The sequence below is a fragment of the Oncorhynchus nerka genome, linkage group LG18 (genome assembly GCF_034236695.1).
Source record: "Oncorhynchus nerka isolate Pitt River linkage group LG18, Oner_Uvic_2.0, whole genome shotgun sequence".
Classification (NCBI taxonomy): domain Eukaryota; kingdom Metazoa; phylum Chordata; class Actinopteri; order Salmoniformes; family Salmonidae; genus Oncorhynchus; species Oncorhynchus nerka.
The window spans coordinates 35,961,552-35,987,819 of NC_088413.1; the positions used below are offsets into that span (position 1 = coordinate 35,961,552).

At 42.5% G+C, this 26,268-nt stretch overlaps 1 protein-coding gene across 1 annotated transcript; it reads right to left on the reverse strand.

The window, feature by feature from the left end:
* Positions 1-3,106: 3,106 nt before the first annotated feature.
* On the reverse strand, positions 3,107-24,519 carry LOC115145830 (alpha-1D adrenergic receptor-like). Its single transcript, XM_029687382.2, has 2 exons — positions 23,045-24,519; positions 3,107-5,220 (listed from the first exon to the last, which is right to left on the reverse strand). Exons 1-2 carry the CDS (start codon positions 23,994-23,996, stop codon positions 4,628-4,630), a joined length of 1,545 nt encoding a protein of 514 aa, XP_029543242.1. The 5' UTR covers positions 23,997-24,519; the 3' UTR covers positions 3,107-4,627.
* Between the last annotated feature and the right edge of the window lie 1,749 nt (positions 24,520-26,268).

Consider the following 26,268-nt stretch of genomic DNA (forward strand, 5'->3'; position numbering starts at 1 on the left):
GATTTCAGAGTCTTTTTTTGTATTTAATCTATTTTGGAATGAGGCTGTAACGTAACAAAATGTGGAAAAAGTCAAGGGGTGTGAATAGTTTCAGAAGGCACTGTAGCACATTCATACGGACTCTACGCACGCACGCACACACACACACGCACACACACACACACACACACACACACACACACACACACACACACACACACACACACACACACACACACACACACACACACACACACCCATCCAATCATCATATACTGTATGCTGCTCTGTTTATCATGTACAGTATCCTGATGACTAATCACACCTTAGCCCTATACTTGTCTTCCCCTACCACTCCAGTATTCTTGCACATTGTAAATATGGTATTGGCACTGACCCTGGAACTGACCCTTTCTATAGCTCACTTACTTCCTTGTGTTCTTCTTTGTTCTGCTTTACTATTTGTACAGTTGAAGTCAGAAGTTGACATACACCTTAGCCAAATACATTTAAGCTCAGTTTTTCACAATTCCTGACATTTCATCCTAGTTGAAATTCCCTGTCTTAGGTCAGTTAGGATCACCACTTTATTTTAAGAATGTGAAATGTCAGAATAATGGTAGAGAGAATGTTTTATTTCAGCTTTTATTTCTTTCATCACATTCCCAGTGGGTCAGAAGTTTAACATACACTCAATTAGTATTTGGTAGCATTGCCTTTTAAATTGTTTAACTTGAGTCAAACATTTCGGGTAGCCTTCCACAAGCTTCCCACAATATGTTGGGTGAATTTTGGCCCATTCCTCCTGACAGTGCTGGTGTAACGGAGTCAGGTTTGTAGGCCTCCTTGCTCACACATGCCTTTTCAGTTCTGCCCACATATTTTCTATAGGATTGAGGTCAGGGCTTTGTGATGGCCACTCCACTTGCCTTTGTTGTCCTTAAGCCATTTTGCCACAGCTTTGGAAGTATGCTTGGGGTCATTGTCCATTTGGAAGACCCATTTGCGACCAAGCTTTAACTTCCTGACTGATGTCTTGAGATGATGCTTCAAAATATCCACATCATCTTCCTTCCTCATGACTCCATGTATTTTGTGAAGTGCACGAGCCCCTCCTGCAGCAAAGCACCCCCACAAAATAATGTTTGTGCTGTTGGGATGGTGTTCTTCGGCTTGCAAGCCTCCCCCTTTTTTCCTCCAAAAATAATGATGGTCATTATTGCCAAACAGTTCTATTTTTGTTTCATCAGACCAGAGTACATTTCTCCGAAAAGTATGATCTTTGTCTCCATGTGCAGTTGCAAACCGTAGTCTGGCTTTTTTTATGACGGTTTTGGAGCAGTGGCTTCTTCCTTGCTGAGCGGTCTTTCAGGTTATGTCGATATAGGACACGTTTTACTGTGGATATAGATACTTTTGTACCTGTTTCCTCCAACATCTTCACAGGGTCCTTTGCTGTTGTTCTTGGATTGATTTGCACTTTTCGCACCAAAGTACGTTCCTCTCCAGGAGACAGAACGTGTTTCCTTCCTGAGCGGTATGACGGCTGCGTGGTCACATGGTGTTTACACTTGCGTACTATTGTTTGTACAGATGAACGTGGTACCTTCATGCGTTTGGAAATTGCTCCCAAGGATGAACCAGACTTGTAGAGGTCTACAACTTTTTTCTGAGGTCTTGGCTGATTTCTTTTGATTTTCCCATGATGTCAAGCAACGAGGTTCTGAGTTTGAAGGTAGGCCTTGAAATACATCCAAAGATACACCTCCAATTGACTCAAATGATGTCAATTAGCCTATCAGAGGCTTCTAAAGCCATGACATCATTTTCTGGAATTTTCCAAGCTGTTAAAAGACACAGTCAACTCAGTGTATGTAAACTTCTGACCCACTGGAATTGTGATACAGTGAATTATAAGTGAAATAATCTGTCTGTAAACAATTGTTGAAGAAATGACTTGTGTCATGCACAAAGTAGATGTCCTAACCGACTTGCCAAAACTATAGTTCGTTAACAAGAAATTTGTGGAGTGGTTGAAAAACAAGTTTTAGTGACTCCAACCTAAGTGGATGTAAACTTCCGACTTCAGCTGTATTACTACTGATATTGATTACTTCATTGTTGGGAAATCAATGAAGACATTTCACTGTTCTTGTGCACAGGACAATACAACTCTCTCTCTCTCTCTCTCTGTCCTCTTAGCTGAAGTCTCTGTCTGGAGTAATTGCTTGCATGGCCATTTTGTTATTGTCAGCTTGGCAGAGATTTTGGCTGGGCCCCTCACACAGCGGCTGACTCATACAGTACTTAAGGCAAGGTCCCAAATGGCACTCTATCCCCCATTAAGCACTATAGCGCTCTGGTCAAAAGTAGTGACTATATAAGGAATAGGGTGCCGTTTGGGACACAGTGACTATGATTTATGTCTAGTGCTTTCCTTTGTCTCAAAAATTATGGGGGGGTGGTGTACACTGAGTTGACAAAACATTAGGAAAACCTGCTCTTTCTGTGACAGACTGACCAGGTGAATACAGGTGAAAGATATGATTGCTTATTGATGTTACTTATTAAATCCAATTCAATAAGTGTAGATCAAGGCTGTCAAACTCATTCATGCAGGTCCTAGTGTCTGCAGGTTTTTGTTTTTTTCCTTTGAATTAAAACCTAGACAACCAACTCAACATTAGGAAGGTGTTCTTAATGTTCTGTACACTCGGTGTGTAACACACAGAGGCAAGGAACCCTTTTTTATGCCCTCATCTGTGATACAGTAGTTATACTACTCTGGTAGTGGTACTATTACTCTATTGGTGTCAGAGAAGACATCTTTGATGTGATCATGGACATTTTTAACTGAATTGTGATTATGAGGGAATGCAGCTGGTAGGGCATTACAGTAAATGGTAAATAGCAGCTGCCAATAGTGACATCTGCTGGGAATGACAGGTACAGTACAATATGTAGTTCATATGTGGTGTGTAGTTTGTGTGGGTATTTTGTCCAAACCTAGCCAACGTACAATATACCTGATACAGCCAGTTAAGGTTTCACCAGTTGCTCAGTTGAATCGCTTCAGCCTAGAGTTTTAGTGCTAGAATGGAACAAAAGCCTGCACCGACCAAGGCCCTCCAGGACTGACATCCATTTTATTTTGCTTAACATTGACAGACGTCATTGAACCATCAGCAAATACAAACGAAACAAAAGCGTATTTTTGGCAATGCAAAGAACAGACAAATACTGTAATCAACGTGTTCAAGGATTTCATTCTGTCAATCCTTGTCCTTTCAAAAGATAAATGACCTCTCTTCTCTCTGACCTCTCTTCTCTCTGGCTCTGATTGCAGTTAAGGTAAATACACCATGCTACTTATTCAACTGCTCCATACATTGTTTCCAGTCTGAATGTGACCCATCACTTTTATAATGCAATTTCACAGAGGTCTGCTAATGTCAGTTCATCACAGTTCACCTCACTCATTCACTTAGCAAAATAATCAGATGAAATTATTATCACCCATACACTACCCTATGTTTACTCACATCACCCCGAAATGTTCCTGTGCAATGCTTTCGTCATTCAAGTCAGTGGCTTTTACTTTGTGATATGTGCTTTCTCTAAGAGAACACACGTCTATGCCCAGCTGCATTGTGTTAAGTTGAGCTGGATTTTTTTTTTACCTTTGTTTAACCAGGCAAATCAGTTAAGAACAAAATCTTCTTTTCAATGACAGCCTAGGAACAGTGAGTTAACTGCCTGTTCAGGAGCAGAACGACAGATTTGTACCTTGTCAGCTCGGGGGTTTGAACTTGCAACCTTCCGGTAACTAATCCAACGCTCTAACCACTAGGCTACCCTGCCGCCCCAATGAGCTGATACCCTAGAAAAGGGGTGTTTGTCAGTAGGTTATGGTAAAATGGGAGTTGTGAGTTGTGACACTGTGTCTCGATGTTGCTGCTGGTTGTAGGGGTTGAGCTGTTTGGACTTGAGAGTGAGAATGCTCAAAGGACATAGGCTGGGATCATCAGCAGCCCGTCACTATCAATGAGAAGTCAGTTTGACACTTGTCCAGAAAGTGCCTTTTTCCATACCCACTTATTGTTCTGCGCTTCTCTTTTTAACACAGCTCAAATAAATAACGCTCCATTTTCACTTCACTTCAATCGCCATCCAACAAAATGAAACAAACGCGATACAATCATTAAGGTTCGATATCATATTTTTGGAGCAATTTGTGCTCGGATCAAATTGGGCCATTTCCAGACAAAATGAACTCAGGCCTTTGATCGATGTCCAAACAACTCTCTGCAGACAAATGTTCCTCCAGTCTTGTTTGTTTGCTGGTCAAATGGTCCCATGATAACCCCAAGTTCCGATCTTACATTTTGTGGAATTTCCGCATTCCATTCCATTGTGCAAGTGGAAAAGAGCACTTCCTTTTGACTCTTACCTCTTTCTGCTTTGCAACGATAAACCCCAACTAGGTGATTTAAGGAAGGAATTATATTGGTCATTCCCTGTGTTGATACTCCAATGGCAACCATCACGTGCTTTCACTTGCAGCGTCACTGCAAATGTCATTGAAGAAGCAATTGAAATGACAGTAGCCATCCACATTTGCCACTCCCTTTGTCTGTCCCTCTAGAATCTAGATGTCTGTCTCCTTCAGGCCGTAGCACTCTGTGAGGTCATAGATCTGATAGCAGCTCTGCTCGGCGACGTCGTTGTAAATCCCCATGGAAACCGTGTCAATCTCTGTCCTTGCAAGGGAGGGCGTCGCGACGCCTCCCTTAATCTTATTGGACAGATTGTTCATCTTCTCCTTGAGCTGGAACGATGACTTCTGTAGTGGCGGGAACAGGCTCCACCCTTTAAAACTCAGTGAACATCCTTGAGTACCCTTGTAGTAGTGCGAGCTCCCGCACGACTCATGGTTGATGGAGTACCCCGGCCGGTAGTCTGTCACACTGGCATTGCCTATACCCATAGTACCCATTTCCCTGCCATCTATACCCTGGTTGTGATGGCCCTTGACGGCCGTGCGCCAGTGCTGGTCATAGAAACGCCGCAGGACTCGGCGGCGGCGGTGGCACTGGCAGCGGAGGAGGCGGGTGAAGGCGCGCTGGAACTCTTTGCTGGAGCACGGGTAGATGACAGGGTTAATGCAGCTGTTGAAGTAGCCCAGCCAGAAGATGACCTTAAAGACCATGTCAGATGGCTTCAGTGCCGGGAAGAAGGAGCCTGGGAGGGGACAGAGGAGAGAGGTGTTAGGATCTGTGATAATCTTGAAGATTTTGTGTGTAAGACAAGAATTGGCCTCAAATGAGATACATCTAGCTGTTTTTGCTATGCATCGTCAAGAGCGAACGGCAGCTTCTTCGGGTAAGGTTAAGGTGGGAGGTGTATGTTTCTTTGTAAACAGCTGGCACGCGATCTCTGGAAGTCTCTAGGTTTTGCTCACTTGAGTTGGAATACCTCTTGATAAGTAGCAGACCATACTATTTATCTAGAGAGTTTTCATCTATTTTTTTCATAGCTGTCTATTTACCACCACAAACCGATACCGGCACTCAACGAGATGTACAGTATAGTGCCATAAACAGCTATATAGGGCCAGTGATTTTAATGCAGGGAATCTGAAAAACTGTCTTACCAAATGTTTTCCAGCATGTCACCTGTGCAACTAGAGGGGAAAAACTCTAGATTACTATCACACCCTGACCTTGGAAATCCTTTTTATGTCTCTATTTTGGTTTGGTCAGGGCGTGAGTTGGGTCGGGCATTTCTAAGTTTTGTGTTTCTATAATTTTCTATCTCTATGTTTTGGCCGGGTATGATTCTCAATCAGGGACAGCTGTCTTTCATTGTCTCTGATTGGGAACCATACTTAGGTACCCTTTTACCACCTATGTTTGTGGGAAGTTGACTTTGTTTAGGGCACATAGCCTTTGAGCGTCACGGTTTGCTTTTGTAGTGGTTATTGGGTTTTTTTGGCGTCATTTTGAGTTAATAAAGAAAATGTACGCTCACCACTCTGGTTTCATGAATAAGTGCATCAACGACATCGCCCCCCATAGTGACCGTATGTACATATCCCAAGCAGAAGCCATGGATTACAGGCAACATTCACGCTGAGCTAGAGCTGCCACCTTAAAGGAAGGGGACACTAATCTGTATGCTTATAAGAAATCCCAAGACAACCTCCAAGCCATCAAACAGTCATAACGTCAATACAGAACTAAGATCGAATCCTACTATGCAGGCTCTGATCTTTTCAGATGTGGCCGGGCGTGCAAACTATCACGGATCACAAAGGGAAACCCAGCCGCGAGCTGCTCAGTGATGCAAGCCTACCAGACGAGCTAAATTCCTTCTATGCTCACGTTGAGACAAGCAACAGTGAACCATACCTAAGAGCACCAGCTGTTCGGACAACTGTGTGATCTTGCTCTCCGTAGCCGATGTAAGACAGGTTAACATTCGTCTGGAAAGAGCAGTGTGGAGTGCAATTGAGATTGCGTCATCTGTGGATCTGTTGGGGTGGTATGTGAATTGGAGTGGGTCTATGGTTTCCGAGTGGTGTTGATGTGACGCATGACCAGCCTTTCAAAGCACTTCATAGCTACAGATGTGAGTGCTACGGGTCGGTCATCATTTAGGCAGATGACCATGGCATTCTTGGGCACAGGGACTATGGTGGTCAGCTTGAAACATATAGGTATTACAGACTAGGTCAGGGAGAGGATGAAAATGTCTGTGAAGACACTTGCCACTTGGTCCATGCATGCTCTGAGTACACGTCCTGCTAATCCTTCTGGCCCCGTGGCCTTGTGAATGTTGACCTGTTTAAAGGTCTGACTCACATCGGCTACGGAGGGAGTGATCACACAGTCGACTGGAACAGCTGGTGCTCTCATGCGTGCTTTAATGTTGCTTGCCTCGAAGCGAGCATAGAAGGTATTTAGCTCGTCTTGTAGGCTTGTGTCACTGGGCAGCTCACGGCTGGGTTTCCCTTTGTAATCCTTAATAGTTTGTAAACCCTGCCACATCCGACGAGCGTCAGAGCCGAAGTAGGATTCAATCTTAGTCCTGTATTGACGAGTTGCCTGTTTGATGGTTTGTCTGAGGGCATAGCGAGATTTCTTATAAGCGTCCGGATTAGTGTCCTGCTCCTTGAAAGTGGCAGCTCTAGCCTTTAGCTCAGTGCTGATGTTGCCTGTAATCCATGGCTTCTGGTTAGGATATGTAACTGTGGTCACTGTGGGGATCACGTCATCTATGCACAATTGATGAAGCCGGTGACTGATGTAGTATACTCCTCAATGCCATCGAATAAATCCCAGAACATATTCCAGTCTGTGCTATTAAACAGTACTGTTGCATCCGTGTCATCTGACCACTTCCGTATTGAGCGAGTCACTGGTACTTCCTGCTTTAGTTTTTGCTTGTAAGCAGGAATCAGGAAGATATAATTATGGTCAGATTTGCCAAATGGAGTGCGAGGGAGAGCTTTGTACGCATCTGTGTGTGGAGTTAAGGCAGGCTAGAGTTTTTTTCCCTCGAGTTGCACATATAACATGCTGGTAGAAAAAAGGTCAAACAGATTGAAGTTTTCCTGCATTACTAGAAGTTAAGTAAAATAAATTGAAGTTTTCCTGCATTACTAGAAGTTAGGTAAAACCGATTGAAGTTTTCCTGCATTACTAGAAGTTAGGTAAAACAGATTGAAGTTTTCCTGCATTACTAGAAGTTAGGTCAAACATTAAAGTTTTCCTGCATTACTGGAATTTAGGTAAAACATAAAATTTTTCCTGCATTACTAGAAGTTAGGTAAAACAGATTGAAGTTTTCCTGCATTACTAGAAGTTAGGTAAAACAGATTGAAGTTTTCCTGCATTACTAGGAGCACCGCTTCTGGTGAGCATTTTCTTGTTTGCTTTTGGCCTTATACAGCTAGTTGAGTGCGGTCTTCGTGCCAGCATTGGTTTGTAGAGGTACATAGACCGCTACGAAAAACGGTACTCTTGGTAGAGATGTTTCAGTGGAGAGGAAAGCTTGGTACAGCCCCCACGTCCCTAATCTCATCTCCGCCACGGTGTTGACTGGCCCTCCTTTCCTTCATCTCTCCTTGCCCTGGCCTGAGCCTTCTCCGTAGGGACCTGTGGGCAGTTTAGTTTAGATTGGAGCTGACGTGGCACATACGCACACTATCCTTGTGGGGACCAAACAACTGATTCCCATTCAAAATCCAATTTTCCTTAACCACTAACCCTAAATCTCTAGGGCTTAACCTATTCTTAAAGGGACATTTCTATATTTTTAACTTCATATTCATCATCTCCAGCACCACCCCAACATCAACATATGTGAAAATCGCGCTTTTCTATGTTTTGTACAAAAAGAAAGAAGATAGATGTTTCCAATGACATCATCAGCCAATTAGTAGGCAATTAATTAGTAGGCAACGCCTACTCATAAGTGGTTAAAATCACATAAGGCACACCAATATTGCTGGAAAAACCTGTCTTCCTCTAAGTTTTTTAGTACTGTAACGATCGTTGTTGGAAGGATTGGACCAAGGTGCAGCGTGGAAGGCGTTCATCATATTTATTAATGTGAACCAGCAACAAAACAATGAAGAGTAACAAAACGAACGTGCAGCTTTGTAGGGCTGAAAAGCAACAATACAAAATCAAGATCCCACAAACAGGTGGGAAAAGGCTGCCTAAATATGATCCCCAGTCAGAGACAACGATAGACAGTTGCCTCTGATTGGGAACCATACCAGGCCAACATAAAAAAGAAACAACAAGACTACCCACTCTAGTCACACCCTGACCTAACCAAAATAGAGAAATAAAAGGTTCTCTAAGGTCAGGGCATGACAACTACAAACATAGAAACGTCCCATTTTAACACATGTTGGGGTGGTGCTGGAGATTAATATTAAGTTTAACATTAAAAAAAAAAATCCTTTAAACCTAACCTTAACCCCAAACCCCTAACCTTAACTTCTAACCCTAAACCTAACTCCTAACCATAATTCTAACCCTACCAAATAATTCAACAGCAGCAGTAAAATAACAAGTGAGGCTATATACAGGGGCTACCGGTACAGAGTCAATGTGCGGGGGCACCGGTTAGTCGAGGTAATTGAGGTAATATGTACATGTAGGTAGAGTTAAAGTGACTATGCATAGATTATAAACAGAGAGTAGCAGCAGGGTAAAAGAGGGGTCTGGGTAGCTGTTTGATTAGATGTTCAGGAGTCTTGGCTTGGGGGTAAAAGCTGTTAAAAAGCCTCTTGGACATCGACTTGGCGCTTGGTACAGCTTTCCGTGCGGTAGCAGAATGAATAGGGTGACTAGAGTCTTTGACCATTTTTAGGGCCTTCCTCTGACACCACCTGATATACAGTAGAGGACCTATATGGCAGGAAGCTTGAGCATTTGCCATACCAGGCAGTGATGCAACTAGTCAGGATGATCTCGATGGTGCAGCTGTAGAACCTTTTGAGGATCTGAGGACCATTGCCAAATATTTTAATTCTCCTGAGGGGGAATAGGCTTTGTTGTGCCCTCTTTCACAACTGTCTTGGTGTGTTTGGACCATGATAGTTTGTTGGTGACGTGGACACCAAGGAACTTGAAGCTCTCAACCTGTTCTACTACAGCCCCGTCGATAAGAATGGGGGAGTGCTCGGTCCTCCTTTTCCTGTAGTCCTCAATCATCTCCTTTGTCTTGATCACATTGAGGGAGAGGTTGTTGTCCTGGCACCACACGATTAGGTCTCTGACCTCCTCCATATAGGCTGTCTCCTCGTTTTCAGTGTATTGGTGCAATAGCCAATTGATGTAATAGCCTACAGTTTTCTTGACATTTTGATTGAATTATTGTGGTAGGCTCATGTTTATTTTTGTGTTTTTTTTACCCCCTTTTCTCCCCCATTTCGTGGTATACAATTGTTAGTAGTTACTATCTTGTCTCATCGCTACAACTCCCGTACGGGCTCGGGAGAGACGAAGGTCGAAAGGCATGCGTCTTCCGAAACACAACCCAACCAAGCAGCACTGCTTCTTAACACCGCGCCAGCATCCAACCCGGAAACCAGCCGCACCAAGCCACAGGAGTCGCTAGTGCGCGATGAGACAAGGATATCCCTACCGGCCAAACCCTCCCTATCCCGGACGACGCTAGGCCAATTGTGCGTCGCCCCATGGACCTCCCGGTCGCGGCCGACTGCGACAGAGCTTGGGCTCGAACCCATATAGGCTCATGTTTTACTGCTACGACGTACCCACATTATTTATTTTGCCGGGACACCGTACCGGACCGTACCGCCTTACTTTTACCCCTGACCCTAACCCTAATTGTAACCCTAACCCTAAACCTAACCCTTAAGCCTAAAATAGCATTTTTCTTTGTGGGGACAGGTGAAATGTCCAAATGTTCCTTGTTTTACTATGCTTGTGAGGAAAACACACACACGCACGCACGCACGCACACACACGAACACACACACACACACTTACACTCACACTCACACTCACACACACACACACACACAGTATACTTGCAAGTATCAGCATTTGCACCGGCATTCACAGGCACTATACCAGTAGCAAAGATGTAAATAGCAAAAGAGAGGCACGCTTGCAAGTAGAGAGGAAAGGAGGTAGTGTGGTGAGGGAGGAGAGGAGAGGTTATCATCAGCCATCATCACCCACTGGAGTGGCTTTAACAACCTGACATAGGGTCACAACAGGCCTCCTCTCTTGGCCAGTATGGCGGTAATTTGGGTGGTAGTCAGGTCTCTGAGATGAAAGCGTGTTCCTTTTGGACAAGATTGGTGTGTGTGTGCATACGTATGTGTGTGCAATGGGTAATTGGTGTGTCTGCGTGTGCTTGTGTGTAATGGGTAATTGGTGTGCTAGTGTTGCTCGGAGGAACCCACCACCACCAAGCCAGATTTTTGTGGGCATTACTGTACATAACGATCCCTGTAAAGAACCAGACAACCCCTTGTGACCCCCTGTGTGGGATCTGACTGATGACACCATTATAGACTACTGTACTGTTGTCGGATGTATGTGGCCCATTAGGCTACTACTACAGGAAGACTCGGTATCATTAGGTGGGTGATGGGGACAGAGTGAAACTCACTGGTGGTTCATTGTTTGAGGTCTTGCTTTGTTTTCTCTCGTTATTAGTGTTGTGTACTTGATGTAGAAGGCTGATGACGAAACAAAGATACAACTATCATGCTCTTTTCTGCCAGTTTTGGGGGAACTATACAATAGTTTGCTGTTTGCTGTGATTGAGCTTGCCTGTCGCAATGTAACCAATGAAAGAGTCCCTAAAGTGTGCCCATGTAAGGGGGTGCGTGTTGGTGGCAGGGAAGTCAGGGGCAGGAGATCGAACTTGGTATAAACAGAGCAGTTTAATAAGTGCTCAAAAACTCTGAAAACCAAAATATACAAAATAATACAAGTGGGTACAAAACCCTTACAAACAAACAGTCACCGACAAGGACATGAGGGGGAACAGAGGGCTAAATACACAACATGTAATTGATGGGATTGGAACCAGGTGTGATACAAGACAAGACAAAACCAAAGGAAAATGAAAAGAGGATCATCGATGGCTAGAGAGTCGGTGACTTCGACCTCCGAACGCTGCCCGAACAAGGAGAGGGACCAGCTTCGGTGGAAGTCGTGACAGCCCATCAGGCACTCTAGGCAGACTCAAGGGAACGTTCAAAGTATTTGAAAAGATTTCAAACCCAGGTCTGTTGTGTATACAGTACACACAGATTCATTATTCACACTCACATGCACACACTCCTAACTTTGCCGCAGGGGGGGGGTATGTGTCATATAAACAGCTCTATACCCTCCTTCCCCTAGTCTGCCCTCATCTGCCCAGTTTGAGATTGGTTTTCATCTGGTGCGGAGCTAGGAATCGTGTTTCAAGAATGAGTCATGCCAATTTACATCTGCCAGAAGGAGAGATTTATGTCCCTTTGGTCCTGTTCTTCCCAGAGGCTTCACTGCTGACTGGTTCAACACAACAAAACAGCATTAAAATGAACTATCAGACACAAGGCATCATGGGAAAAGTAGTTGTGTATTGATTCTAATTGGCAAAATGACATCAACTTTGAGCGATGAATTCCGATTGTAGTCACGAGTCATATGCCACTTAGGAAGTGCCTGGATTGATTTGGCTTGTTGCCTTGACACATCGCCGCTGTTGCCATGACCACGTCAGCAGCCGGAGATTAATAACTACTTTATAGTACTTTAGCTGCTTTTAGGAGTTTACGGAGTCTCTTTTATGTGGAGCTTCTCTTTTTTCTCTGTTTTTTTTTGTATTTTGTGAGGATATGGTTTTGAAAAGTTCAGTCGTGACAGTTTAACAGTTCCCAGAGTCCCAGCCTTACAGTGCCTTCAGAAAGTGGTCATACTCTTTGACTCCTTGCACATTTTGTTGTCTTACAATCTGAATTCAAAATGGATTTAAATATGATAAATTGTTTCACCCATCTACACACAATACCCCATAATGACAAAGTGAAAACAGGTTTTTGAAATACAGACCAGCTGCACACCTGGATTGTGCAATATTTCTAAATTCTTTCTAGGTCTGTCCAAACGTTTGTCTGGTACTGTACCTCAACTGGTATGCCATCCAGCCCTGGAGTTTTTATCTAGAAGTTCCTCCTCTGTAATTAGGCGTCCAATGAGTATTTCTGTATAGCTGTAAATATTACACTATTAATTTTTTACAAATCCTTTCAAGTAACTTCAGTTCGTGGATATGGAGGAGACTGAAATTAAAACATATGCTTAAAGTACGTTGCTTCCTCTTTCAAAATATAGTTTGGTGAATCATGGATGACTCTGTCATTTGTAAATGATTTTTTATTTATTCTTAAAGTTCTGTCAAGTTGGTTGTTGATCATTGCTAGACAGCCATTTTCAAGTCTTGACATAGATTTTCAAGCCGCATTAAGTCAAAACTGTCATTAGGCCACTCGGGAACATTCACCATCTTCTTGGTAAGCAACTCCAGTGTATGTTTGGCCTTCTGTTTTAGGTTATGGTCCTGCTGAAAGGTGAATTAGAATTTACTTGAGTGCCTTATTGCAAACAGGATGCATGTTTTGGAATAATTGTATTCTGTACAGGCTTCCTTCTTTTCAATCTGTCATTTGGGGTAGTATTGTGGAGTAACTACAATGTTGTTGATCTATCCTCTGTTTTCTCCTATCATAGCCTGTCACGTTCTGACCTTAGTTCCTTTGTTTTGTCTTTTGTTTTAGTATGGTCAGGGCGTGAGTTGGGTGGGTTGTCTATGTCAGTTTTTCTATATTTTTCTATTTCTGTGTTTAGCTTGATATGGTTCTCAATCAGAGGCAGCTGTCAATCGTTGCCCCTGATTGAGAACCATATGTAGGTAGCCTGTTTTCAATTGTGTTTTGTGGGTGGTTATTTTCAGTCTTTGTGTGTTTGCACCAGATAGAACTGTTTCGGTTGTCACTTTGTTGTTTTGTATTTTTGAAGTGTTCAGTTTCTTATTAAAAAGATGAACACTAACCACGCTGCGCTTTGTTCCGATCCTTCTTCCACCCAAGACAACCGTTACATAGCCATTAAACTGTAATTGTTTTAAAGTTACAGTTAAATCCCTGAGCGGTTTCTTTCCTCTCCGGCAACTGAGTTAGGAAGAACGCCTCTATCTTTGTAGTGACTGGGTGTGTTGATACACCATCCAAAGTGTAATTAATAACTTCACCATGTTTAAAGGGATATTCAATGTCTGGTTTTATTTTTTTACCAATCTACCAATAGGTGCCTTGCTTTGCTAGGCATTGGATAACATCCTTGGTCTTTGTGGATTAATCTGTGTTTGAAATTCACTGCTCAACTGAGACCTTACAGATCATTGTATGTGTGGGGTACTGAGATGAGGCAGTCATTTAAAAACTATGTTAAACTGTTATTGCACACCGAGTGAGTCCATGCAACTTATGTGACTTCTTAATTAAGCAAAAGTTTACTCCTGAACTTGTTTAATCTTGCCATAACAAAGGGGTTGAATACTTATTGACTCAGGACATTTCTAAAAACATAATTCCACTTGGACATTATGGGGTATTGTGTGGAGGCCAGTGACAAACAATCTCAATTTAATCCACTTTAAAGGCAAAACTATGGAAATCTAGACCAACATTGATCACTATATATATATATATATATATATATATACACACATACAGTGGGGCAAAAAAGTATTTGGTCAGTCACCAATTGGGCAAGTTCTCCCACTTAAAAAGATGAGAGAGGGCTGTAATTTGCAAATAAATTCATTAAAAATCCTACAATGTGATTTTCTGGATTTTTTTTCTCATTTTGTCTGTCATAGTTGAAGTGTACCTGTGATGAAAATTACAGGCTCTCATCTTTTTAAGTGGAAGAACTTGCACAATTGGTGGCTGACTAAATACTTTTTTGCCCCACTGTATATATATATAGCCAAGGGGGAAGGCTATGCTTACAGAGGTAGTCTATTGATGGACACAACCTGCTAAATTTGTCAAGCCCTCACAATTTGTCTTCTTTCAAATAGATGATGAGAGAAACAAATGGCAAAGCCCCTCTCGCTATTGGCCAAAGTACTCTCAGAGCCTATCAAGAATGTGAAATGAAAAAAAAAAAAGAATCCTCAAAGATAACATCGTGCAGGCCTGTTTTTCCTGAGCTAATTATTTCCTTTGGCAAAGCAAAGCTCCCCTTGCCCCCTCCCACCTCTCCATGGGTATGGGGATATTCATAATGGTATCATGTGAAAAAAGCGCAACAACATGTTAGTCATGTCCAAAATTGCACCCTATTTCCAATATAGTGTACTACTTTTGACCCATATGGCTCTGGTCAAAGTAGTGAACTATGCAGGAGATGGTGTAATCTTTATTTATCTAGGCAAGTCAGTGAAGAACAAATTCTTATTTACAATGACGGCATAACCCAACCTAACCCTAACAACACTGGGCCAATTGTGCGTTGCCCTATGGGACTCCCAATCACTGCCAGTTGTGATACAGCCTGGAATCGAACCAGGGTCTGTAGTGATGCCTCTAGCACTGAGATGCAGTGCCTTGGACTGCTGCGCCACTCAGGAGCCCATTTTGGGACAAATCCATACAGTAGTCTCGTTTTGCTTGGAGTCAAAGACCTTCCTTACAACATCAGTGTCTTCAATAACATGGTGATACTGGTGCCGAGGCCATCATCAGATGCCTTTGTAACAATCAGAAGCGATACGTAACTACAGTTTCAGGTTACGTACAACGTGTCTGTTCTGTTTGTAAAAGTACTGAGTTTGGATATCTACAGTACCAGTCAACAGTTTGGACACCTACTCATTCAAGGGTTTTTCTTTATTTGACTATTTTCTACATTGTAGAATAATAGTGAAGACCTCAACCCAATTGAGATGGTTTGGGATGAGTTGGACCGTAGAGTGAAGGAAACGCAGCCAACAAGTGCTCAGAATATGTGGGAACTCCTTCAAGACTGTTGGAAAAGCATTCCAGCTGGTTGAGAGAATGCCAAGAGTGTGCAAAGCTTTCATCAAGGCAAAGGGTGGCTACTTTGAAGAATCTCAAATATTGTAAGGGAGTGCGTAACTGGCGGCAGGGAAGTCAGGAGGAAGAGAGCAAAACTGGGTAATCAACGGAGCAGTTTTATTCATAAAACCACTGGAAACCAGAACAACAAACAAATGGGTACAAAATCCGTTGCGCACCAGAGAAAACGTGCACATGCACTTACAATCAACAATTCCGCACAAAGACATGGGGGGAACAGAGGGTTAAATACACAACATGTAATGAGGGAAATGAGACCAGGTGTGTGGGAAGACAAGACAAAACAAAAGGAAAATTAAAAGTGGATTGATGATGGCTAGAAGACCGGCGATGCCGAGCGCCGCCCGAACAAAGAGAGAACCGACTTCGGCGGAACTCCTGACAAATATAACATATATTTTGATTTGTTTAACACTTTTTTGATTACTACATGATTCCGTATGTGTTATTTCATAGTTCTGATGTCTTAACTATTATTCTACAATATAGAAAATAGTAAAAAGAAAGAAAAACCTTGAATGAGTAGGTGTGTCCAAACTTTTGACTGGTACTGTATATGGTTAGAGTTGTATTACTAATTACTATGCCTTCCTGTGTATCCTATGTCAAGATTTCTGTCACATTACTATACACATTGCCTACTGCATATAATATATGACGAGTTTATCTCCTTAAGGCAGAGACATTACGGCCTCAAAATTTATTTTTTGTTTTATTCCTTGGCTTTAACAGCACACGGCCCCAAAGTTGGTATTTTTCTCTGTTTAAGATTAAACCTATGGACAGCACTGACATTTTGTTTTTTGAAAAAAGTGAAACGTTGGGCTTGACTGTATTACAATATTTTTCCTGCTGTCAGTCTGTCGCAGTTCCGCCACCACATTAACACGGACATTCCTACAGCGATAAGGCTCGTAGAAGAAGTGTTAAACATTATCTCTTTTGAACTGCTCTGCATTCCTAGAATTGGAGGATCGCTCGACATTTGAGTGGCGAGGTGATGAACTTGAAAGATTTTGGCAACTATTTAAGGCTGTGTGTGTGTGTGTGTTTGTATGTGTGTACGTGTGTGTGTGTACGTGTGCGTTTGCGTTTGCGTTGCGTTTGTGTGTTCGGACAAATGCTAAAACCTTGTGTTCCAACACAAATAGATGTGTCATGGGGACTGGAGCCACAGAAATTGAGTCACGAGCATCATCAGAGCCACATTTCTTTAGCCTAAGATAATGACAATGCCTTCAGTGGTTGCTTAGTGTGGATTTATTGTTGCACCCTGAATGAAATGTCTTGGTAGTTGACTTCCTCGCACTGTGCACTATCATGAGGTTACCAAGCGATGTTTCTCACTTCGTTCTACCAAGACATTGCATGCAAAGGCTAACTCAGAGACATGAAGAGGAAAGGCAGAGACGTTTTGAGAGGGGGAGAGAACAAAAGAACGAGAGGGGTATTGTACGTGTGGAATGGTGCCATCTTTACCTCCTCCCTTCCCCCTCATCCTGGCTGTTGGGCGTGTGTTGTTGAGACTATGGGAGGAATTCAATTACAGCTGTCATAAGGGCAGTGGACCGTTGGGTTCCTGGGGTCAGCGGCCTGAATACCACAATTAGAGTTACCCATCTCTCTTAATAGACTCTTTCGTGTCAATGAAATTTAAACATCCTTGTTTAATATTTCACTTTCTTAATAGTGCACTTGGAATATGTAAACATAAGCACAGTGAAAGAGATATATAACTTAAAAGTAATTGAATCGGGGTTGGGGAGCTGGGGACTGAGAGGCTGGGAGGTTGGAAGGCTGGGGCTGGGGGGCCTCAGCTAGCCTGGCACATGTAAGCAGAGCGTGCTGGTTGGAGCCGAGCCAGGAGATGCTATCAGCCAACCAACAGCCAAGTACGCACAATAACATTCCGGGGAATTGTAGGAACTGAAATCTAAGGAACTCAACTTGATTAGTAGGCATAGTATGTTATGTGTAGGCTCATACAAAACAATGAGGCTGTGCTGGCTTGCAACAATGTTACAAACAGTGGTCCATTGAGATGGAAATCCCCAATGGTTTTAAACACACATTCCTTTTTCAACCTAACACCTGTGGTGCGAATAGGATTTCCCATGATAGAAATCCCTATTGCAAAGTTAGTTGTTGTTTACTCTCAGAGGTAGAGTACAACTTCTGAAAGATGCCTCCCTCTCTAAACTCTATGGTGCCTGACTAAACTCCACCCTTTGTTCCAAAAGCAATGTTTGCCAGAATATCGCTTTTAGAATTACCCATCTCTAAAATATTTTGTCTATCTTGGGGGCACAGTCCATTTGTTCTGTTGTTCTGTTGTTAAGAGTACAGAACTGCAGCCAAAAATTTGCGCGCTGGGTGGAACTAACGAAGTGGTGCTGGCCATCTTTCTGCTTTTGAATGATTTTCCTGATACATACTGTAAAAAATGCAATAGAAAGGACGAGGTATAGAGTGCGTGTGTGCGTACCAGTGGAGGCTCCTCAGAAGAGGACGGGGAGGACTGTACTCCTCAGTGAATTTCATAAAAATAAAAATGGTAAAACATTTTAAAAGTTATCCTTTTTAGATAAAACTAGACTAAATATACTCCCGTCATCAAATAATTGATTAAAATACACCGTTTTGCAATGAAGATCTATTGTAGCCTCAACACCACTTGGTATGGTAGCACCATGGTGTAGCCAGAGGACAGCTAGCTTCTGTTCTCTTCTCTGTACATTGACTTCAATACAAAACTTAGGAGGCTCATGGTTCTCACCCCCTTCCATAGACTTACAGAGTAATTATGACAAATTCAAGAGGACATCCTCCAACCTATCAGAGCTCTTGTATATCAGAGCTCTTGACATGTTGTCCTCCCAATCAAAAGATCAGATAATGAAACTAGTACTGAAAGCATAAGTTACAGCTAGCTAGCACTGCAGTGCATAACATGTGGTGAGTAGTTGACTCAAAGAGAGAGAAAGACAATAGTTGAACAGTTTTGAACAATTACATGTCTTCCAACATAAAGGAAAAGCAAGAGAGAGATAGAGATTAAAAAGATATATTTTTCACTTTCAATTTCAATTACTTAGCTAGCAAACCCAGTTGTTCCTTCTAAATGTTCCATTTCCATACTGGCTGGCAACGTTTTTATCCCTTGTTTGCTAACTAGCCAACTATGACTAACTTGCAGTCACTTCAAAGAGTGCAGTCAGAATAACATCAACAGTAGCTGCATTTGCATTTGTTTAAGCTGTTTTCTAGTGACATTTATTTGGATGCATCCATAAAAATGAGCTAATGAGGTGCGATTTCGCCTGGCATAGAAAATGTGCTCACTTGTTAAGACACTGTTGTTCCGAGGAGCGGGCCAACAACACAGATAAAACAATCACTTCCAACTGACGCTGAAAAGTCTGCAAACTAGCTACACTTTGTTTCATTTGACCTTTTTTTCAATTGACATTTCTTTGTATGCAGTGCATTCGAAAAGTATTCAGACCCCTTGACTTTTTCCACATTTTGTTACGTTACAGCCTTGTAAAAAAAGTTATTAAATAAAAAAATGTCCTCACTAATCAACACCCCATAATGACAAAGCGAAAACAGTTTTTTATTTTTTTATTTTGCAAATTTATAATATAATAAAAACTGAAATACCTTATTTACATAAGTATTCAGACCCTTTGTTATGAGATTGTACATGATTTGGAAAGACACACACCTGCCTATATAAGGTCCCACAGTTGACAGTGCATGTCAGAGCAAAATCCAAGCCATGAGACCCAGGGAATTGTACATACATTTCAGAGACAGGATTGTGTGGCACAGATCTGGGGAAGGGTACCATAACATTTCTGCAGCATTGAAGTTCCCCAAGAACATAATGGTCTCCATCTTTCTTAAATGGAAGACATTTGGATCCATCAAGCCCTTCCTAGGGCTGGACGCCCAACCAAACTGAACAATCTGGGGAGAAGGGCCTTGTTCACAGAGGTGACCAAGAACCTGATGGCCACTCTGACAGAGCTCTAGAGTTCTTCTGTGGAGATGGGAGAACTTTCCAGAAAGACAACCATCTCTGCAGCACTTCACCAATCAGGCCTTTATGGTAGAGTGGCCAGATGGAAGCCACTCCGCACATGACAGTCCGCTTGGAGTTTGCCAAAAGGCACCTAAAGTCTCTCAGGCCATGAGAAACAAGATTCTCTGGTTTGATGAAACCAAGATTGAACTCTTTGGCCTGAATGCCAAGCGTCACATCTGGAGGAAACCTGGCACCAACTTTACGGTGAAGCATGGTGGTGGCAGCATCATGCTGTGGGGATGTTATTCAATTGCAGGGACTGGGAGACTAGTCAGGATCAAGGGAAAGATGAACAGAACAAAGTACCAAGATATCCTTGATGAAAACCTTCTCAGGACCTCAGACTGGGGTGAAGGATTATTAATTTCAGAATAAGGCTGTAACATACCAAAATGTAGAAAAAGTGGTGACACATTCATTACTATGGGTCAGCTGGAGATAGAATTTGAATATTAAAACAATGTTGTAAATGTCATAGAGACAGACAGCAAGGTTTATACATATTTCCGCCATTGAAAACTACATGTTAGTCTAAAAGAAATGTGAGATAAATTCTGGATGCTTTTTACAGTGGAGATCAAGTTTATACATTCCCTGGCTAGTCTGATGAAAATATGAATTGCGCAGTCAGACGAAACAGAATAAATAGGTATTTTAATGTCATAGACTTAGCTGGTGTGTTGTGGATTGAAGTCCACAAGCGAAGTGAAAAGGTAAGAGGAGGAGAGTGCATAATTGCGAGAAGGAATACAACATGGCTGCTATGAAAGTGAACTGTGTTTATGTGTGATCAGGGGTGTATTCATTTAGCCAAATTCTGTTGAAAAACGTTTCTTAAATGGAAGTAATCAGAACGAAACGAAACGATTACACCCTAGATCAGCTAGATACAGGCAAGAGTGTGCAAGGCAGTATTGAATGTGTCACTGTCTGTCCATATGACACTTTCTGTCACCTCAAAAATGTTCCTCGACCTGTGTGCACCTACGTTGTAAACTTTCATTCATAGGCCAGGTTGTAGCAACCTCATGATGGGTATAGGGAAAACGTCAGTATCATGTAGTAGCCTTAATAACCTATCGCTGTTACATTGAACTGGGTGAATGAAATATGAATGACAGCCATCCAATATGCTGTAAGAGGCCATGCTCAAGAAAAGAAAGGTGTGTCCTCCCTCATCTTAAATGGCACTGACCGCCATTGGTGTGTACAATGTGTGTGTCTTTCTTATTTGACATCACAGTGGGCAGAGACGTCAGTTCAACATCTAGTTTTGATTTGAGTTGTCAACTAACGTGAATTCAACGGGAAATCAACAAAAAATGTCACCATGTCATTGGACTTCGGTTAGAATTTGGGTGAAGAAAAAAAATGAAATGCCCTTACATGGATCCAATCAGTTTCCCATGTTGACTCAATGTCATCACATCATTTTGGGAAGGTTGAAATTATGTGGAAACAACGTTGATTCGACCGGTTTTTGCCCAGCAGGATGTCATCATAAATGGCTCCGCCACACATCATCAGAAGGGTAAAACTAACCTGTCTCACAGCGGTCTAAACCCAGCTCACGTTCCCTATTAGCGGGTGAACAAGCCAACGCTTGGTGAATTCTGCTTCACACGTTTGACCCCCGCCTCTTTCTCATTGATGCTCCTTGTAAAACGTATTACTTGACATAGTTAGGGTGGCATTTGATTAACTCCTGTTATGCCTCTCGTCTCTACATCTGACCCTATTTCATCAGTAAAGCACTTTTCCACTCATTAGCATTTTATTGACCGTCTGCCGCTCCGTGAGCAAGTCACCTGTTTGTTTCTCAAATCATCGTCAGCCAAAGGTTCTTGCACTGACTCTCACACATTGTTTTCATTGCTGTTTAATGACCTGTAGAGTATATTGTGTTGCGTTTGAACACCTTCTACTCCCTTTCAACTCCTTTTCTCTATTGAGCTGTTTGTTGTAGAGAAATACATTGTAAAAACAAACACCCGCAACTCTTATTATTAAGTAACTGGTTACAGGCCATTTTCTTCTTCTGTTGACTCAACTTCTCTGTCCTAGTGTTAACCTGAACTAAAAACTATTAGTTGGCCCAAACTAAGCTCCAACTTGAGAGAACTTTGTCAAAAAATTCTGTCAATAATAAAATGATGTTTTCTCAACTCATATGTTCATTCAAGTAGAAACTATTATTTGGGAATCTTAACTAAAAAAAAAGGTCTGTGCAGCTGATTACACACAGCTTATTAAACTTACATAGTTGATACACAATTGCATGGTGCATGTTCATTTATACAGTAATTATGATTCAACATGTCCTCACCTGGGATATGAACACACAACCTCTTGGTTCATGGCATGCCAATCTTCCTGCTACACCACCATGTCTGTGGCAGTTATCAATTAATCTGACTATTCTTCATCATTGATTTCATGTACTTATTTAAGCAATTCAGATGTTCAGTATAGTTGTCTAATGTTGGTGGGGAATAGTATATATTTTAATGTGACTCCTTAATCACTATGATAAATAAAATAATTTTTCTTGAGTGTACTTTTATGTCAGGAAAGTAATTGGAATGGCTTGTTTTTGCTCTTCAACATACTGCTACAAAACAGTAGGGCTTTAAGCACAATTGATGACGCCTTTGAAGGATATTTTATGTCTATGGACTGTAAACAATACATCGATGAATTGCACATGTATATAGGCATATGAAACATCGGACTTATAGTTTTGTGTAATGATGCCGGATGCCACAATTAGAACTCTTCATGATAAGTTGTAGTACATTGTTACCGAGCCTATGTCGTGTGTAATTGTGCGTAATTGTGGATTTTCTCAGTATGCTACGTTTATCTTCCAGAGAAAAAGAAAAGAAAAGAAAAACCAATACCTCACAATTTCAGATACGAAAATAGTGTTTTGTATTGACAGTTTTGCACGCTGCGCGCAACCTTTTCATACTAATTATGCACTTGGATGAATTTCAAACATCCTTGTTTCACGTTCTAAATAGTGCACTTCAATATGTAAACATAAGCACAGTGAACAAGATATAACTTAAAAGTAATTTAATTGTATTTGAGTGATATGGACACGAGGTATAGGCTACATCCTCGCAGTAAAATGCACACTCGTCAATCAATACAGCGAATCCTACTGATCACACAAGGGACCCACAAATGTACAGATTCAGAGACGCGTATTTTACATATGGTTAAAACAGAGAAGCAATTAGACTGTAGTCTCTATTGTGGTCCTCTTTAACTCCCAATCAATTGCTAATTAAATGTTGATAATGCAAACCAACACTTACCCAGTGGTAAAACAAAGAAAAACGGTAGCCAACACAGGATGAACATCCCGACGACAATCGCCAGGGTTTTGGCAGCCTTCTTCTCCCGGGAGAACTTCATCAAGCGCACGGACAGCGAACTCCGGAACGGGTGGTTTTTACTCTTGGAAGTATCCTCCAGCATGCTCCGACAGTGAATCCTCAGCACCACTTCTATCGACTTATTTCTCTCCCGTTTGACCCCAGCTTCTAAACTCTTGGTAGTCCTCCGGGCCACCACGTAGACCCTGAAATACATCACTAGGATGACCATAAGCGGCAGGTAGAAGGAAAAGAGCGAGGAGAAGAGGGCATAGCCCGGTTCCTCGGTGATGCTGCAGACGCTCTCGTCGGTCGGCGGCGGTTCCTTCCATCCCAGCAGCGGTCCTATGGAGATGACCATGGAGGAGACCCAGACCAAGACCAGAATGACAGCGGCTTTCTTCTCCGTCATGATGGTGGGGTATTTGAGGCAGTGTTTGACCCCGATGTACCTGTCTATGGAGATGATACAGAGGCTGAGGATGGACGCGGTGCAGCAGAGAACATCCACCGCTGCCCAGATGTTGCAGAAGACCCGGCCGAACACCCAGCATCCCAGCACTTCCAACGACGCGGAGAAAGGCAGCACAATAATGCTCAATAGCAAGTCCGCTATGGCCAGGTTGACTATAAAGAAGTTGGTGACGGTCTGTAAGTGTCTATTGCATAGCACCGAGAGGATAACCAAAATGTTCCCAACGATAGCCACCAAGATGAACACGGATAGAAAGACCCCGACCGCAATGACCTGGGGGTCCAGGGTGATGTTGGTGCAGCTGGTGGAGTTGGTGCTGTTGTCTGTGAATACGATTCGGCCCAGGAAAGATTCGTTGAGAGCTTTTTCAAAATATATTCCATCATTGCTTTCGTTCGTCAAATTAGAATATGTCATTTTGAAACTCCATAAAGAAAACGTTATAGTTTGATTCCAAGGGAAAACAAAGTGGTTTTCATAATGTTTTGTGTGTTTCCATTATGAAAAGAAAACGAGATGAAATGGGACAGTCTTCTCACAGATGTGAATTGTCTTGAATTTATAAACATCTCTAGTGTTATCTAGATTGTTTCATCTATTAAATGCGTATTTTTTCCCCCAACAAAAATAAAATCGATGCGCAATTACAGCACCATCCCGTCTGAAAATGCGGGATCAACTATTCCTTTTTTTTTTTAAACTGAAGACTGTTCCAGCCAGGGATTTTCTTTGAGTTCTTTGAGGTAGTAAAAATGTCAGAAAAGCTCAAATGAAGTATCAGTAAGTATATTTTTGTAGCTCCATAGCACCGGATGGTCCGATTCTAGTCCACTGGTGGTATTCTTTTAGTAAGAAGTCCAACCCGAACGACAGAGTCTCAGCCTGCCTAGGACCCCAGCATCTGAGCCCTGCGCTCCTCCCTAGCAAGTGGATTAAGTGACGCGTCTCCTAATAACTGCGATGCCACGAGAGGGAGTCGCGCCCGTTTCCACACACTCAACGCGCATGCCAGTGTCGCCGGAGTGTATATATTTTACCCATAGCCTAATATTCAGTTGATGTTTAGACTACTTCAGTTGACATATGCAACCTGAAGCCAGATTACATGCTAACTAAACCCTTCAGTAGAATATAATACACTACATTACCAAAAGTATGTGGACACCTGCTCGTCGAACATCTCATTAAAAAATCATGGGCATTGATATGGAGTTGGTCCGGCCTTTGCTGCTATAACAGCCTTCACTCTTTTGGGAATGCTTTCCACTAGATTTTGGAACATTGCTGCAGGGACTTGCTTCCATTCAACCACAACAGCATTAGTGAGGTCGGGCAATGATGTTGGGAGATTAGGCCTGGCTTGCAGTTGGCGTTCCAATTTATCCCAAAGGTGTTCGATGAGGTTGAAGTCAGGGCTCTGTGCTTGCCAGTCAAGTTATTCCACACCGATCTAAAAAAAAAAAAATCTGTATGGACCTCGATTTGTGCATGGGGTCTTTGTCATGCTGAAACAGTAAAGGGCCTTTCCCAAACTCTTGCCACAAAGTTAGAAGCACAGAATCATCTAGAAAGTCATTGCATGCTATAGTGTTAAGATTTCCCTTCACTGGAACTAAGGGACCTAGCCCAAACCACGAAAACCATCCCCAGTCCATTATTCATTCTCCACCAAACCTTACAGTTGGCACTATGCATTTGGGCAGGTAGCGTTCTCTTGGGATCTGAAAACCCAGATTTGTCCGCCGGACTGCTAGGTGGTGAAGCGTGATTCATCACTCCAGAGAACGCGTTTCCACTTCTCTGAAGTCCAATGGCTGCAAGCTTTACACCACTCCAGCCGACGCTTGGTATTGTGCATCATGATCTTACGCTTGTGTGCGGCTGCTCGGCCATGGAAACCCATTTCATGAAGCTCCTGACGAACAGTTCTTGTGCTGACGTTGCTTCCAGAGGCAGTTTGGAACTTGGTAGTGAGTGTTGCAACTGAGGACAGACGATTTTTACGCTAGACGTTTCCACTTCAAAATAACAGCACTTACAGTTGGCCGGGGCAGCTCTAGCAGGGCAGGAATTTGACGAACTGACTTGTTGGAAAGGTGGCATCCTATGACGGTGCCATGTTGAAAGTCATTGAGGTCTTCAGTACGGGCCATTCTACTGCCAATGTTTGTCTATGGAGATTTCATGGCTGTGTGCTTGTTTTCATTCACACCTGTCAGCAACGGCTGAAATGGTCAAATCCACTAATTTGAAGGGGTCATGTAGTGTAAAATAGCTAGAATATAATAGAATAGAATGGAATAGATACTTAATTGTGCATTTTGTAGCTCTGGTACATAATGTTAGATGTGTTAGTATTATAACATATTTTTGGCAGAGATGTTTAAAACAAATCCAAAACCACAAGTGAGTTGAAATGACCACTGCAACAAAAACACTGTCAGTCATGGCCCCAACCCAGAGCTGTAGGTTTGAGTGAAAATGGCCCTCTGGGTCCTAGCTGTAAAGTTGTAAGTCCCCAGTGACTCTGTGCAGCTGCTTCTGTCCCCCAAGGGAGGGGGGGTCGTTATGAGCCACCAGGGAGCTCCGGGGGGGAGCAGCATAGGGGACACAAGCTCTGGGAAAATGGTGCGAGGCAGAATGCAGAGTCGCTGCCGGACTCACAAGGGGCAACACAATGCTGCGCTTC